General features: G+C 43.5%; 1 protein-coding gene across 1 annotated transcript in view; it reads left to right on the forward strand.

Annotated features, from left to right (window-relative positions):
• Positions 1-17,188, forward strand: part of pde4a (phosphodiesterase 4A, cAMP-specific) — a 734,216-nt gene that overhangs the window by 32,949 nt on the left and 684,079 nt on the right. Inside the window, exon 2 of the mRNA XM_087983115.1 lies at positions 9,342-9,574. Coding sequence (XP_087839241.1) covers positions 9,342-9,574 — 233 coding nt within the window. The remainder of the gene's footprint in view (positions 1-9,341; positions 9,575-17,188) is intronic.

Raw genomic sequence — 17,188 nt, forward strand, 5'->3', positions numbered from 1 at the left:
GTTTAACCATCTCTGAATTAATCTGCTGGAAGATCCGTGTAGCTGCAATTTCTATTTAGTAATTATGGAGCAAAACATCTTCCCATTAGGATGCAGTCTACTTACCTAATCTGAAAAGATTCAGCCAAATGTCAGAGCTAAGGCCAATGACCAAAACTGCTGCAACAGTTCACATTATTGGAATTGCACAGGTCACCACAGAGCACCTTTCCGCAACTTGTCGATTTTAACAAAGAATGAACAGGGTTATCTGGCAATTTTTAGACAGAATCCTTTCTGCCAATGACATATTTCCCATCAGATCCCAACAATAAACCATGCTCCTTAGTCATCAATAATGTGTTGCTGTATACCATGAGTGTAACAGTGGCAGGGACCTCATAGAACATCTGTTCTCTGATTGGGGCTGTTAATCTGTTCCAATCAAGGAACCCGAGCTGAGAGATAAAAAGAGAAATGTCAGACATTCTGATACTCTTGAGAGTTGTTTCTGAGGGAGCGGGACCAATGTCAAGGATTCTCGATGTGTAAATAAAAGGTGACTTGGTGATGGGATACTGGCCACAGTGAAGTTATTTTAGTGGCGATGAGAGTAAAGCATGTTCCCAAAGAAACTCTCTCGCAACAGTCGTCTTTGAGTTTGGGATAAGCATTTCTGGCGTCATGCCATTATTTGGGAATCTTTACTTGTCCAAACCAATCAAAATAAACATCTGGTTAAACAGTCATCCAGTTTGAATGATGGTCAATACTGACGCAGCCATATCAGTGATTGCAGAACTAGTCTTCAACAAAATTCGCTCTGAATTCCAATCTTAAGTTTGACAAGACCTCAGCTAGACTGAGAACCAATACTAGGGAACCTCTACAGATTAAGGATACAACTTCAGTTTCGGTCACTTATGAGAAGCAACTGGTTCAGTTACCAGTCCAAGCTTGATGGAGCGAAATTACTTGAGAAATGTTCACCTAGATTCGCTCAACATTTTTCAATTAGAAAATGGCTGCCGAAGTGAAGTCATAATTAAATACTTGAAAGTCTTTTAGGAAGATGTAGGGGCTACCAAATGAGTCAAGGCCACCTTGCATGTGGACCAGGAAGCAATTCCACGATTCTGTGAGGCCTGGCCAGTGCCATTTGCTTTATGGGCAAAAGTAGAGACAGAAATCAGAAGGCTGGAAAGCAAACAAATCAACAAACCAATCCACTTAGCGGAGTAGGCAGCACTGGTCATAACAATTGTGGAGCCTGATGGGTTGGTTCACCTTTTTAGGGACTGCAAATAGAAACTGTTTTTTGCAGCTGGATAAATACCCAATCCCACACATAGAGAATTTATATGCAAAGATAGTATGGGGGCTGTCCTTCACAAAGTTAGACATGAGCTATGCATACTTGCAATTGTGGTTAGATGAGGATTCCCAGATGTGTACTACAATTAATACCCATAATATTTTATCCCAATATATGAGACTGGCAATTAGCCTGTGCAATTTTTCAGCAGGCAATGGAGAATATTTTATATGGTCTACCCCAGGTCGCCATAAATCTAGATGATATGCTAATAACAGTGAAGACCAATAAGGAGCAGTCAGAGAACTTGGACATATTCATTAGATGTTTCTTCAAGGTATATGTACATCTTAGGAAGGAGGAATGTGTGTTGCAGGCATCCCAAGTGTCCTACTTGGGCTACAGAGTCGATGAGACCAGGTTACATCTATTGGAAGATAAAGTAAGGCCGATCAAAGGTTCCCTGGTTCCCACATCTGTAAAAAAGCTTAGGTGTTTCCTTGGCTGGTAAACTATTACAGAAAGTTCATACATAACCTGACCTCCATCCTAATTTAGTATAAAAGTCCATCGCTGAATTCGACCTGCAGTTATTGGCAGCTCAGCCTTGTCCTCTTTAAGTAGACCAAGGGAGGGTTTGTGGTCTGTTATTATTAGAAATTTACATCTGTAAAGGTATTGGTTGAATTTCCTGACTTCAAATAAGACCACCAAACCTTCCTTCTCTATCTGGGCATATTTACTCTCTGCATTAGCCAAAGTCCTTGATGTTGGGCATTGATACCGCCACTAGAACAATTCGTAATGGTTTTAAGTTTTGCACCAACTCTTTAAAAAAAAGGTCAGCCTTGGAAATGGTTGTGTAGCCAAGGAAGTGAAGAAACAGATATCATTCTTGAAGGTGTTGGCACATTGTGGGCGGCACGGTGGTACAGTGGTTAGCACTGCTGCCTCACAGCGCCTGAGACCCGGGTTCAATTCCCGCCTCAGGCGACTGACTGTGTGGAGTTTGCACATTCTCCCCGTGTCTGCGTGGGTTTCGTCTGGGTGCTCCGGTTTCCTCCCACAGTCCAAAGATGTGCAGGTCAGGTGAATTGACCATGTTAAATTGCCCGTAGTGTTAGGTAATGGGTAAATGTAGGGGTATGGGTGGGTTGCGCTTCGGCGGGTCAGTGTGGACTTGTTGGGCCGAAAGGCCTGTTTCCACACTGAAATGTAATCTAATTGTGCTCCCAAGCAAGATCTGGTATTGATATGCGATGCCTCCTTGTATAGCATTGGACTGGTATTAGCTCATGGGTGGAGAGTGTGGTGCTGGATATGTACAGCAGGTCAGGTAGCACCCAAGGAGCAGGAAAATCGACATTGCGGGCAAAAGCCTTTCATCAGCCCTCCTGATGAAGGGTTTTTGCCAGAAGCGTCAATTTTCCTGGTCCTCGGATGCTGCCTGACCTGATGTGCTTTTCCAGCATCACACTCTCGACTCTCATCTCAAGCATCTGCAGTCCTCACTTTTGCTTAGCTTATGGGTGGTCCAATGAAAAGGAATGCCCAACATCAAGGACTTTGGCTAATGCAGAGAGTAAATATGCCCAGATAGAGAAGGAAGGTTTGGTGGTCTTATTTGAAGTCAGGAAGTTCAACCAATACCTTTACAGATGTAAATTTCTAATAATAACAGACCACAAACCCTCCTTTGGTCTACTTAAAGAGGACAAGGCTGAGCTGCCAATAACTGCAGGTCGAATTCAGCGATGGACTTTTATACTAACTGCGTATAATTACGAGTTGGAACACCGTCCAGGAGGCCTGGTAACAAATGTGGATGCATTGAGGCATCTCCCACTGGCACATACACCACCGGTGATACCGCCACTAGAACAATCCGTAATGGTTTTAAGTTTTCTGGACACACTTCCAGTCACAGCTGACAATAGTAGACTTTGGACACAGAAAGATCTGGTCCCGGCAAAACTAAAACAGTTAGTGGCAGTTGGGGAAACCAAAGGACCATCACAATCAAAACTGAAATTTTTTGGACCGAGAGAGACCAGATTACATAGAAGACGGCATATTATTATGGGGAGCAAGAGTGTTCCGAGCAAAGGTTGCTGGCAAATAGTGGCTGAATTTACCAGAGCCATTCAGGGGTCTCCAATATGAAGATGTTTGCGAGATGTTATGTTTGGTGGCCAGCCTTGGTTGCAGACATAGCCGTGTTGGTGGGCAGTACCCAGAGTTCCAACAAGGACAAAAATTACAGCCAGCAGCTCCTCCACATTCATGGGAATTGCCAGGTAAATGCTGGACTCAGTTACATGTTGACTATGCAGGTCCTTTCATGGGCTAAATGTTCTTAGTTATTGTAGACACCCACATTTATCGTGCATAGAGATCATTTGTCAAAAATGGGAACAATGTTTCAAAACCTATACACATCTTTTACAATGCACAGACTCCTGGAAACGTTGGTCACAGATAACAGGCCATTGTATACTAGCAGGGATCTTGAGTATTTCCTAAAGTCGAATGGGATTCGACATCTCAGTACAGCTCCATACTATTCATCATCCAATGGCCTGGCAGAAAGAGCATTCCAAATTTTGAAGGCAGGCTTGAAGAAACTCCAACTCCTCCTCCCACTCTGCCAAGGACATGCAGGTCCTGGGCCGCCTCCATCGCCACTCCCTCACTATCTGACGCTTGGAGGAAGAATGCCTTATTTTCTGCCTCAGAACTCTTCAACCCCAGGGCATCAATGTGGACTTTACTAGTTTCCTCATTTCTCCTCTCCCTCCCCTCCCCCCCACCTTACCCCAGTTCCAACCTTCCAACTCAGCACTGCCCTGATAACCTGTCCCACCTGTCAATCTCCCTTTTCCTTCCCACCTACCCACTCCACCCTCCTCTCTGATCTATCACCTTTATCCCCACCTTCATCCACTTATTGCATTCTCAGCTACCTTCTCCCCAGCCCCACCCTCTCCCATTTATCTCTCCACCTCTCCCCCCCCCCCCCCGAATCTCTCAACCTTATTCCTGATGAAGAGCTCTGACACAAAAAGTCAATTTTTCTGCTCTTCAGATGCTGCCTGACCTGCTGTGCGTTTCCAGTAACACACTGTCAACATAGGCCTGAAGAAACAGCCTACACCATCGCAAGATCCCAAAATGTCCCAGTTCCTATTTGATTAAAGGACCACTCCTCGTGCAACCACAGGATAGCTCCAGCAGAGTTGCAAAAGGGGAGAAGATTCCGTATCAAGTTAAATAGGATCTTTCTGGGCCTGAGGAAGAGGGGGGAGGGGGGGGGGGGGAGGGAAAGAGTGAAATAGCATCAGGAATGCCTAACAAGCACGTGGACGATATGAAAGCCGTGAGCTTGCAAAAGGCATGGGAGTAAAACATTCCCTGCTCCTTGAAAATAGTCGGACCCTGTGAGTTCTCCCACTCTGTCAAGCGTTGAAGAAACTTTGGAATCTGTGATGCACATGTCAGATCTTGTGCTTTAGGAAGCAAAGAGTGAATTTCCCCTGAGGTGCTCCAGGTGCAATAGGTGTGCTCCTGTGCATTACATGCCACCCGTATATGAACCTGACCTGGTGCTAAAACGCTTCAGGAGATGCAACAAGAAAAAGGACTGACTTATGTTTTTGGACTCAAGGGCGAGGCATATAGTTATTGTAATGAGGTCAGCCAAGTAGACCTCATAGAATATAAGTTCCCCGATTGGGGATGTTAATTTGGCCCAATCAGGGAGCCCTGCCTGACAGACATAAAGAAAAATGTTGAAGGTTCTCTTCACTCTGAGAGCTGGCTCTGAGGGAGCTGGACCAGTGTCAAGGACTTTCCATGTGTAAATAAAGGATGACTTGGTGGCAGTATACCAGCCTTTATTGTGTTATTTCACTGTAGATCTGCTTCACTTGGATTGTCAGAGCAGTTAGAGTCATAGAGATGTACAGCATGGAAACAGACCCTTCGGTCCAACCCGTCCATGCCGACCAGATATCCCAACTCAATCTAGTCCCACCTGCCAGCACCTGGCCCATATCCCTCCAAACCCTTCCTATTCATATACCCATCCAAATGCCTTTTAAATGCAATTGTATCAGCCTCCACCACATCCTTTGGCAGCTCATTCCATACATGTAGCAACCTCTGCATAAAAAAGTTGCCCCTTAGGTCTCTTTTATATCTTTCCCCTCTCACCATAAACCTATGCCCCCTAGTTCTGGACTCCCCGACCCCAGTGAAAAGTTGTAGTGGGTTGTTTGCTTCCAAACATCCCATTGCCATCCCAATCACCTTGGTGTCAAACAAAGCAGCTCACCTTCTCTTACTAAAAGCCTAGTTAGTCATGAGAAGACTGACAAGAATTAGTTTCTCCCTTCCCTATTTGGTTTTCCATGTACAAAGACCCTTGCAAAGTATATTGTCTAACTCTAATCCTGTTCTCCTGATCACAGCACAGCACACAATAAAACATAGTGACTCTAACAGACAGAGAAGTGAAGTATTTGTTAGGGTAATTTAGAAGGGACATGACTCTGTACCTAACCGCTGTATCTGTCTTGGGAGTTTGATGACGATTATGTATCTAAACCTGTGCTGTGCCTACCCTGAGAGTTTTTGATGGGGATAGTGTAAAGGGGGATTTACTCACCAATCCTGTATCCATGCTAATATATTACCCAACTCTATGAGCCCTTATCTTGTGCATTAACTTTTTTAAGTGCCTTATTGAATCCCTTTTAGAAATCCAAATAAATTACATCGACTGATTCCTCTTTATCTACATTAGTTACAGTACACCCTCAAACTCTCGAATAAATTTGTCAAACAGGCATTCTCTTTCCTGAAAATGTGGTGTATTTTTCTAACCTTACTATCCTTTTCTATTCACATTGTTAAGACTTTCTTAATAATATATTCAACACTTTTCCAATGGCTGATGTCTAAAGATTCTTGTTTTCTTTCTCCCTCTTTTAGTGAACAGCTGTAACATTTGCTAACTTCCAAACTGCTGACATCAGGGATGCTGCACGTAATTGTTGTATATGTCAGTATCGACTTGGTTTTTAGTCACCTGACAGAGGACACAGTTATAGTTCAATGTGAAGGTTAACAAACCACATGGGAACTAATTTAGTTTTCACACAGAAAGCTTGAAGTGGAGAGTCTTAGATTCTCCAAGGATATCACACCTTATCTTGACAAAATTAATACAAAATAAAATTACAAAAATAATAGTAATTTTCAATCAAATGGATAGCAAATGACCAATGGAAGGATAGACTTAGACATTGACTTAGTTTCTTGGATTTTTGTATTATAATGATAAGCTCAGCAATAAGTTGCCTGCAGGTTCTGATGAAAGGTCAGAAACCTGAAATATTAATTCTTTTTCTCTCTCCACAGGTGCTTTGAGATGTGCTGAGTACTTTCGGCATTTTCTGTTTATAGTTCAGCAAAAAATTATGCAAGTCATGAAAGTGATGATGTGATGTTAATGTATTGTTTTGACCTTTCTGTCATCCACGTTTCTCTTACTTTTCTGTTCTTTATACACACAGTAATCAAACTCTCTGGATGGGATACCAGTTTCATAAATGTAATTTCTGTCTTACCAGAGAAAGGTCTTGTATTTATAGAGTATCTTATCACAACTTAAAGATGTTCTGAGACCATTAACAATCAGGTTGTGGGTTTGCTCACAGAGCTGGCAGGTTTGTTTTCAAGCATTTCTTCACCATGTTAAATAACATCAACAGTGAGCCTCTGGCAAAGTGTTGGTGTACTGTTCTGCCTGCTATTTACGTGTCTTGGTTTGTTGTGGTGTATGATATCATTTCTGGTTCTGTTTCTGAGAGGTTCGTAAATGGGGTTCAAATCTATGTGTTTGTTAATTGAGTTCCAGTTTGAATGCCAGTCCTCTAGGGATGGTTGCGTGTGTCTTTGTTTGGCCTTTCCCAGGTTGGATGCATTGTTCCAGTCGAACTGGTGCCCCTCTTCATCTGTATGTGTGAATACCAATGATGGTTGGTCATGTCTTTTTGGTGGCTAGTTGGTGCTCATGTATTCTGGTGGCTAGTTTCCTGCTGGTTTGGCCAATGTAATGTTTGTTGCAGTTCCTTGCAGAGTATTTTGTATATTATGTTCGTTCTGCTGGCTGTGGGTACAGGGTCCTTTAAATTGATCAGTAGTTGTTTTATTGTAGTAGTAGGTTTGTGGGCTACCATAATGCCTCGGCCTGGAGTAATCTGGTGGTCACCTCCTAAATGTTTTTGATGTAAGGGAGGGTGACTAGAGTCTCTAGGCATGTTGTGTCTTCCTGTTTAGGTCCATTGTGCAGAAATCACCAACATGAGCACCAACTAGCCACCAAAAGACATGACCAACTGTCACAGACCAGAGGGAAACCAGTTCGTCTGGGACAATGCATCCAACCTGGGACAGGCCAAGCAAAGACACGTGCAGGAATTCCTAGAGGCCTCGCATTCAAACTGAAACTTTATTAACAAACATATTGATTTGGACCCAATTTACCAACCTCTCAGAAACAGTACCAAAAATGACATTGCACACTGCGACAAACCAAGACACATAAATAGTAAGTGGGATAGAAACCAATGCTTCACCAGAGGCTCACTGATGATGTTACCTAGCAAGGTGGTGAAATGTATGAAAACAAATCTACTAGCTCAGTGAGAAAACTTACAACCTGATCCACTACCTGAGCTATAAATTTTCTCCAAAATCTCACCATCTCACCACAATCAATGGATTAGTTTAGAAATGAAGTCAAGGAAACCAGTCCATTTCCACAGCAGAATGACCAAATATTCTGTTTATATTTGTGTTGGTTGAGCAAAGTTAGTGGGAAAATTATACCTGGTTTTCTCTCAATGTGATCTTATGCTGCCACTTTAAAAGATAGTAGAGCCTTGGAATTACCCCAAATGATTTGACAGTGCAATGTTTCCCTATTATTAAATTTATGTCAACTATCAGAGACATTTAAAAAAGATGGGTGTAACAATGAAGGAACTATAGAATTAAGTTAAGCTATGTGGCCTTTCTCATCTGTATCAATTTTGTGACCTGTTCCCCTCAGTGGAGAGTTTTCTATCTGATTACAGTACCAACAATTTTTATCATCTGCACTTCTCAAGGACAGCATTACACTATGTAACTAGTATCAAACAATTAAGATATGAGTCAATTCCAAAAGTTGCTCTCATAGCAGATTAATTATGCTATTTCAGGCAATTCATTAAGTACTTACTTTGTATTTACCCCTTTTAAATGGTGCTGCTGATTCAGGCAAGGTTGGGTTTTCAGTCTGCCATTTGTACTTTGTTGAAGTCCAATTATCTCAGTGATAGGATATTAACAGTCAGGAGAGGCAGTTGCTACATATTTCCCAAAAAATATACTTTATACTTAAAAATATACTTAAAATTAGTATTACCAGGACAAATATTACAAGGACATTTCAACTTGACTATTTTGGACGTGTAAGAAAATTTAACATACAATTGTAACAGTGTTCATGTAGAGTTGCTAAGTTTTAAAGTTGTTTGTTTTTAAAAAGTAAGTTGGTTATTCTGTTCTTTTGCTAACAGTCCATCACCTATAGCAGGTGAATCCCATTACACCAATATTCCTGCTATATGCAGTGAACTCTACACATGTATTCAGCAGAGGGAGAAGTGAAAGATTTAAAAATTACAATAAATTGTTGAGGACGTTGATTGTGATTTTAGTCTGAAGAAAAGAGGCATTGAGTTGTTTCAATTTTCAACTGCAATTTTACACAGATATAGGGGAGAGGGAAAGAAATGACCTGTCTGAGAAGTGTCAATATTTCTAGGTACTGTGAAAATTGCTTGGCATATTTTGAGGCAATGTGGCAGATAGAAAGGACTTTGTTAACAGTAGCTGCTGAAGCTAGCAAATGGACAGAAACTCTCATTTTTTTTTAGAAATTCTCAGTTGTTGGTGAAACTATTCAAAGCTTGATTGATTCTTTTCTTTCTCTTAGAAAAATAAGGAGACTTTGGATGTTGGGCGGTGCAGTCGATCGTACACCTCCAGCAGCACGCTGGGAGTGGATCCACGTCGAGGTCGCCGCACCTTCTCTGGCACCTTGCAGGTACCACAGTGGAGAACAAGGTCCAGATCACCAGAGATAGACAGATTCCAGAGGCCAACCACTCTGCCTCTACTCATCCCTCCACGCATAGCTATTACACAGGCAGACCAGGAGGAGGCCAGGTAAGAGTGAGATGCATACAGTTGAAATTACTGCAAGACAAACAAGTGGCTCAACCACATAAGAGCCAAGTGGAAATGGCAACATCTATCATTCAGATCTTGCTCCCATGAAGTAACTAAACACATACATCAAAGTAGCACAGGATAATCAGATAATCAGATAGTCTTAGTTTTTCAATAGCTGTTCCAGAGTCCTGACTGTTTCCTAAAAATGTCCTTGTTTTCACCTTTTTCCTTTTTGTCAAATCTAAACTGAGCCTGGTTGGGAAAAATCTGAGCAACATTTGGTTCTTCTTCCCATGAATATGCATCATAATGTAACCGTCCCGAGTGTTCCCAAGGGAGTTGTAACTAACTTTTTTGAGCGATCAGCCCTATTGCTGATGACATCTTTTAAATGATCTGCAGAATAGGACTAGCCTTTCTGGCTGGACAGATTCCAGAAAATGTCACCACATGATACCTCACCTTCTTAAGTCCTTCCCTCAGCTTCACATCCTCAGTTGTCCAAAATGTTAATCATGGAGCCCCACATTCTCATGGCATTTTAATGTATCCTGGTTTTGAATTTTGGAAATCTGGTGACCCATGGGTATGATGAAGAATACACTTAAGGTGTTAATCAAGGGAACCATCTAACTGGAGTGTGATCCTTGGAGTTGGTCATGTTTGATTGGAACTCTGACAAATTTGGAACAGGATGAGGAGTATCCTTAGAACATCTGGCTGTCATGTGAAGATACTGCACTAGATTATTCTGTATTCTACTTAAGAATGTATGAGATCAGACTCAACTCCTTCTTGCAAAGGGAACAGCGTTATGGATTCTGGCCAAACTGGGAAAGGACAGAATTCTCTATATTCAGTAGAAGCAGACTGTGCCTGTTGAATCCTTCTTATGATCAATCAAATAAAGTCTGATTCAGGAACGGAATCCATTTTCTGTGGGGTTTAGAATGAATGCTTAAAAACAGCAAGGTGGGAGTGTTTTAGAAACAGTGATAATGATTGTTGACTGATATCAGGATGGGAGGGGACCATTCTGATGACAGTGCATTAGCAAACATTAAATTTGGAACAAACCTTCTATTTTTAAAAAATTAGTTGCAAAAATATTTAGTTAAAATGGTTGCTATTAATTATGTTTAATTTGTAAGGTTGAATCTGATGTCAGATCCACAGTTTGAGAGATTATGCAGTGGATCTTTAATGGAAACAGAAATGGGATGATTTCTGTCTTTTGTCATTGCACCTACTGGGTGGGATCCCCTCACTGCCCAGGCAATGCTGGCAGGACTTGTTTAATGGCTTCTTACTTAAATTTTATTTTCTGTAAAAGCCTCTTGCCCCTGAAAGCATGTGAATTGCTGTTGATCCAAGGAATGCTGATAAAGAGCTCTCAATGCTTTACCAATCTCCTTATCCTATGGACCAGCCTGAAGTGTCAACCTTGATTATTAGGGGTGCAGCAGGTTGGGGGCTGCAGGATGGTGGGGGGCAGGGATAGCGAGTGGGGAGATGTCGAGATGCAGGGATGGCATTGATGAGATGGCCAGCAAGACAGTGAGGGATAGGCTGCAAGAATGGGGGCACCACTTTCATTTGCAGCTCCAACTTCCTGACCCAGTGTGGTGCAGGTACACAATAATGGCTTTCTATTCAATACATCATTTCAGGCAGCAAATGGAAAGCTTGCAGCTCCAGACACTGGTGGTGATAGCTCAGTGGCTCCAAATTCCAATAGTGGTTCGAACCGTTACTTGATTTTAGTCAAGAGGGTAGTGAAATGTGGGGCGACAACAGGGAATGGGAAAATTAAACCCTGACTGTTGTGCTGATCATTATCCAGTGACTCCTACTGGAAGGAATGTTGGTACTGCTTGCCTCCACTAACCCCCAAACCTTGTGCTTGCGCCTGTGGTGGGGTGACAATGGTTAGGGTGGAGAACAAGTTCCAGATAGAATTAATGATGAAAAGAAAAATCTGATAAGGTACAAAATGTCTTCATACCATGGAATAATCTGGATGATTTACCCAGCGGGATAGAGTATCACCCAGTAAACTGGTCAGCTGCTGCTTTTTGTCAGTCTTCCCTAATACCACCATGTGGCAGCAGTGAGCTGCTAATATGCCTCTGTTTCAGAATCAAGTTTATTCAAAATGTGGACTCGAGTGGCAGAAAACTCTCTGTCATATGTTATATTTCTTCTTCCTATAGCCTTCCAAATCAGTCTTTTATCTCAGCTTTTCTTGCCTCTTTCCACCAATACAATGATTGCTAATGCATTTCTGAACTTTCCAGTTGTTGAAAATTCTCCACCCGATATCCTTTACATCTGCCACATATCAAAGTTAACGTTTTACATCCTCAAATTTTCCTCAAAAACGCTTTCTCCGGGTGTCAAAACTGTGTAACTACCGTCTCCTCATCCCTTTTGTTTTTCCTTGCCCCAATAGTCAACATTTAAATTTACTTTTTTTTTTGATCAATCTTATGTCTTTTACTGTTTTCACCTTTTCATCCTGCATTGGGAATTCTCCTCTGCTTTCTCAAGTAAAATGAGTTACATCAACATTTCTAAAAAAAAAATCAGGAGGTCGTCTGATTGCTGCATAATGACCGAAAGAAATTGGCTCCAACAGCATCAACTTTGCTTCCAGAATGATTGGCTTTAAAGTATTTTCTGCTGGTTGAGCTTTGGTTCACCATGATAAGTACAAAGGCTTTAAATTGTTGTGAATAGTTGCTTGGAATTAATTATTCATTGTGACAACCCTAACATCAGTTGGCACTCAAGTATAATTAGGGCTCTCATGACACAATGATAGTACTCCTAAGGGTAGAGTGGGGGGTGGGGGGAGGTTCAGTTAGCTCACTTGGCTGAACAGCTAATTTGCATCGCATAGTGATGCCAGCATGTGGGTCAATTCCCATGCCATGAAGATCCTGCCTTCTGAACCTCTCCCCTCACCTGAGGTGTTGTGACCCTCGGGTTAAACTACCGCCAGTTATATCTCACTTTCCAATGAGAGAGCAGCCCCGTCATCCTTTGGCCCTCTGATACTGTTGCAACTTTGCCTGCTCTTTTATGCAGAGGCACTAAAGGATCCACTTTTCTACCCATTCCACAAATGGTTTGGTGGAGTGGGTAGAAAAGTGGTAGATGAAAAGTGGCAGAAAAGTAAGAAGTGCTGCATTTTGACAGGAGTAACATGGAAAAGCTATATAAAACAAAGGTTACTAATCTAAAGGAGGTGCATGAGTTGAAGGAACTGGGTGAACGTGCGCACAAACATTCAAGGTGACAAAGCAGGTGGAGTTAATAATGCGTTCAGTATCCAAGGCTTTATTAACAGGGCATAGAGTATAAAACCAAGGGAGTTATGTTAAACATGTATAGAGCACTGGTTCAGCATCAACTGGATTAATGTGATCATTTGTGGGTGCCACATTTTATTAATGATGCAAAGTCTTTAGAAAAGGAATACAAAATAGAATAGCAATGTACTGTCACTTGTGTTTATGAAAATACAGTGAGATGTGCATAAGTGGCCACAATTCAGTGCCAGTTTAATTACAGTAATTATAGAGAGAAATAACTGAGACAAAGTTAAGACAAAATTCATCAGTTTTCCTCTCCACGGCATTCTGGGTCTATACAGTGGCTATGCCACAGCCAACGCCACGCTGGGGCTACCAAAGCAAAGATTTCCGGACTGGACCCACTACACTGCCACTGCCAAAGCCAACACCAAAGTCACTATAACATCGCCATAGCCAGGAAGGACAGAGTGGAGCCTCCAAGTTACTGATGCTGAAGCCATCACCCCTTCACTTGTTACCTGAAGCTGCCACATTGCTACCATAGCCACTGGGAACAAACCAGGACCACCATGCTATCACCGCTATAACCATCACTGAAACTACCGTCAGGAGGAACGGACCAAACCCACCAATGATAAAGCCATGGCTACTATTGACATGAGGAATAGACATCGGATCCACCACACTACCACTGCCACAGTGGACCCTTGCAACTGCCTTCCACCACCACAACCGCAGAAGAGAAGTAAAGGTGAACTTTGATCAAAAAGAGAAATGAAGAAACAAAACAAAAAGAAACAAAGAAGAATGCAGCCAGCTATGTGAGTGAATAGAATGGACCCAAGGATAAGGAATTCAAGTTACTTGGATAGATTTGAAAAGTTGGGACAGTCTTCCTTGGAGAAGAATGAGTTGAGAGGAGATTTGATAGAGAGGTGAGGGGTCTGTACATTGTAGATAGAAAAAACTGTTCACATCAGTGGAAGGGTTGAGAACAAGGAGGTGGGGATCTAAGTTACTTGGCAAAAGCACAATAACAACTTGAGGACAATCTTTCTCATGGAAGAGTGTTTAACATTTAAAACATTACGGCTAAGACATAGAGGCAATTGAACCATTCAAGAGAGAATTGGATTGTTATCTGAAAAAGAAGGAAGTGAAGGGATTGCTGGGAGGAGGCAGAGGGGTGACACAAAGTAAATTTCTCCTCTAGGGAGCTAGCAAAGGTGAAACAGGTGAAATGGCCTCCTGTGCTGCACCAATTTGGTGATAAAACTGCAGCATCACTAGAATAACAGCTTAAGGTGAAATTAGAGTGGTACAGTGGATCTAATCTCCCATGGGAGATGATAGAACTAGGGAAAAATAGCACAATTGTGGCATTTATTTCCTTATATTTAATGGGATTCATTGAAATGTTTCTATTGGGACCCAACAGCAGCAATTAATTCAAAAAGTATAAATTGGTTGTCGTAATGTGTGTAACGCTCTGGGTAATGCTTCAGTTAGAAACTAAAACAGAAGTTGCTGGAAAAGCACAGCAGATCTGGCAGCATCTGTGAAGTGAAATGAGGAAGGGTCACCGGACCTGAAACATTAGCTTTGCTTTCTGTTCACAGATGCTGCCAGATCTGCTGAGCTTTTCCAGCAACATCTGTTTTTGTTTCAAAGCATCCACAGTTCTGTCGGTTTTTATTTAATGCTTCAGACAGGCTGCTTGAGGGTTTTAAAACTATTTTGAAATATTCTTTATTGGCATGTCAATGTTGCTGGCTAGGCCACTATCTGTTGCTCATTCCTAACTGACCTAGAGAAGATGGTGATGAGGTGCCCATTGATGTGCTGCAGTCCACGTGTTGCAGGGACTTCGGCAGTGCTGTTCAGGAAGAAGTTCCTGTATTTTGAGTAAGCAGTAGTGAAGGAACAGCATTTATAGTTCCAAGTCAAGTGTGGCTTGAGAAGGGAAGTTTAAGGGAGCATTTGTTGCCTTGTCCTTCTTGGTAGCAGAAGTTGTGGGTTTGGAAGATATATTTGAAGGAGCCTTGGTGAAATGCTGCATTACATCTTGCATAATTTAAGTAATGTATATAATGCTTCCACTGTCAGTAGTGGATGGAGTGAATATTTAAGGTTGTGGATGGGGCACCAATCGAGTCAGCTGCTTTGTTCGAAATGGTGTTGAACTTCTTGAGTCTTCAGAGCTGCACTCATTGAGGCAAGTCAGGATTATTCTATCACACTCCTGATTTGTGCCTTGTACTTGGTGGACAGGCATTGGGGAGTTAAGTACTGAGTTATACGCTGCAGGATTCTAAGGCTCTGGCCTGGTTTTGTCGCCACAGGACTTCTATAGTTGGTCCAGTTCAGTCTCTAGTCAATGGCAAATGGTAGAATTTTGATTGTTGGGGCATACATTGGTAATGTCATTGAATGTCAATGTAAGATGGTTAACTACTGTCTTTTACAATATAGTCATTGCTGGCACTTGTGTGGCGCAAATTTAACACAAGCCTGAATAATATCCAGGTTGAAACTTTATTGCTGGAACAGCACAGCAGGTCAGGCAGCATCCAGGGAACAGGAGATTCGACGTTTCGGGCACAGGCCCTTCTTCAGGAATGAGCAGAGAGTGTTCAGCAGGAGAAGATAAAAGGTAGGGAGGAGGGACTTGGAGGAGGGGCGTTGGAAATGTGATAGGTGGAAAGAGGTCAAGGTGAGGGTGATAGGTCGGAGTAGGATGGAGGCGGAGAGGTCAAGAAGAAGACTGCAGGTCAGGAAGGCGGTGCCGGGCTGGAGGGATTCGGCTGAGACAAGGTGGGGGGAGGGGGGATGAAGAAACTGGTGAAGTCCAAGTTCATCCCCTGTGGTTGGAGGGTTCCCAGTCGGAAGATGAGACGTTCCTCCTCCGACCGTCGCGTTGTTGTGGTTTGGCGGTGGATGAGTCCAATGACCTGCATATCCTCGGTGGAGTGGGAGGGGGAGTTGAAATGCTGTGCTACAGGGTGGTTGGGTTGGTTCGTCCGGGTGGCCCAGAGGTGCTCTCTGAATCGCTCCGCAAGTAGGCGGCCTGTCTCCCCAATATAGAGGAGGCCACACCGGCTGCAGCGGATGCAGTAGATGATGTGGGTGGAGGTGCAGGTGAATCTGTGGCGGATATGGAAGTTTCCTTTGGGGCCTTGGAGAGAAGTGAGGGGGGAGGTGTGGGCGCAAGTGTTGCACCTCCTGTGGTTGCAAGGGAAGGTGCCGGGAGTGGAGGTTGGGTTGGTGGGGGGTATGGATCTGACAAGGGAGTCGCGGAGGGAGTGGTCTCTACGGAAAGCTGATAGGGGAGGGGAGGGAAATATATCCTTGGTGCTGGGGTCTGTTTGGAGGTGGCGGAAGTGACGGCGGATGATGCGCTGTACATGGAGATTGGTGGGGTGGTAGGTGAGGACCAGTGGGGTTCTGTCCTGGTGGCGGTTGGAGGGGCGGGGCTCAAGGGCGGAGGAGCGGGAAGTGGAGGAGATGCGGTGGAGGGCACCGTCGACCACGTCGGGGGGGAAATTGCAGTCCTTGAAGAAGGAGGCCATCAGTGTTGTACGTATTTTGAACTGGTCCTCCTGGGAGCAGATGCGGCGGAGACGAAGGAATTGGGAGAATGGGATGGCGTTTTTACAGGGGGCAGGATGGGAGGAGGTGTAGTCCAGGTAGCTGTGGGAGTCGGTTGGTTTGTAGTAGATGTCCGTGTTGAGAGCACCTCTGGTCCACCCGGACGAACCAACCCAACCACCCTGTAGCACAGCATTTCAACTCCCCCTCCCACTCCACCGAGGATATGCAGGTCATTGGACTCATCCACTGCCAAACCACAACAACGCGACGGTCGGAGGAGGAACGTCTCATCTTCCGACTGGGAACCCTCCAACCACAGGGGATGAACTTGGACTTCACCAGTTTCTTCATCCCCCCTCCCCCCACCTTGTCTCAGCCGAATCCCTCCAGCCCGGCACCGCCTTCCTGACCTGCAGTCTTCTTCTTGACCTCTCCGCCTCCATCCTACTCCGACCTATCACCCTCACCTTGACCTCTTTCCACCTATCACATTTCCAATGCCCCTCCTCCAAGTCCCTCCTCCCTACCTTTTATCTTCTCCTGCTGAACACTCTCTGCTCATTCCTGAAGAAGGGCCTGTGCCCGAAACGTCGAATCTCCTGTTCCCTGGATGCTGCCTGACCTGCTGTGCTGTTCCAGCAATAAAGTTTCAACTTTGATCTCCAGCATCTGCAGACCTCACTTTCTCCCTGAATAA

Source organism: Chiloscyllium plagiosum, unplaced genomic scaffold (assembly GCF_037043375.1).
Source record: "Chiloscyllium plagiosum isolate Xiang-an unplaced genomic scaffold, Cpla_swu_hap1 HiC_scaffold_45, whole genome shotgun sequence".
In the NCBI taxonomy this organism is placed as follows: Eukaryota; Metazoa; Chordata; class Chondrichthyes; order Orectolobiformes; family Hemiscylliidae; genus Chiloscyllium; species Chiloscyllium plagiosum.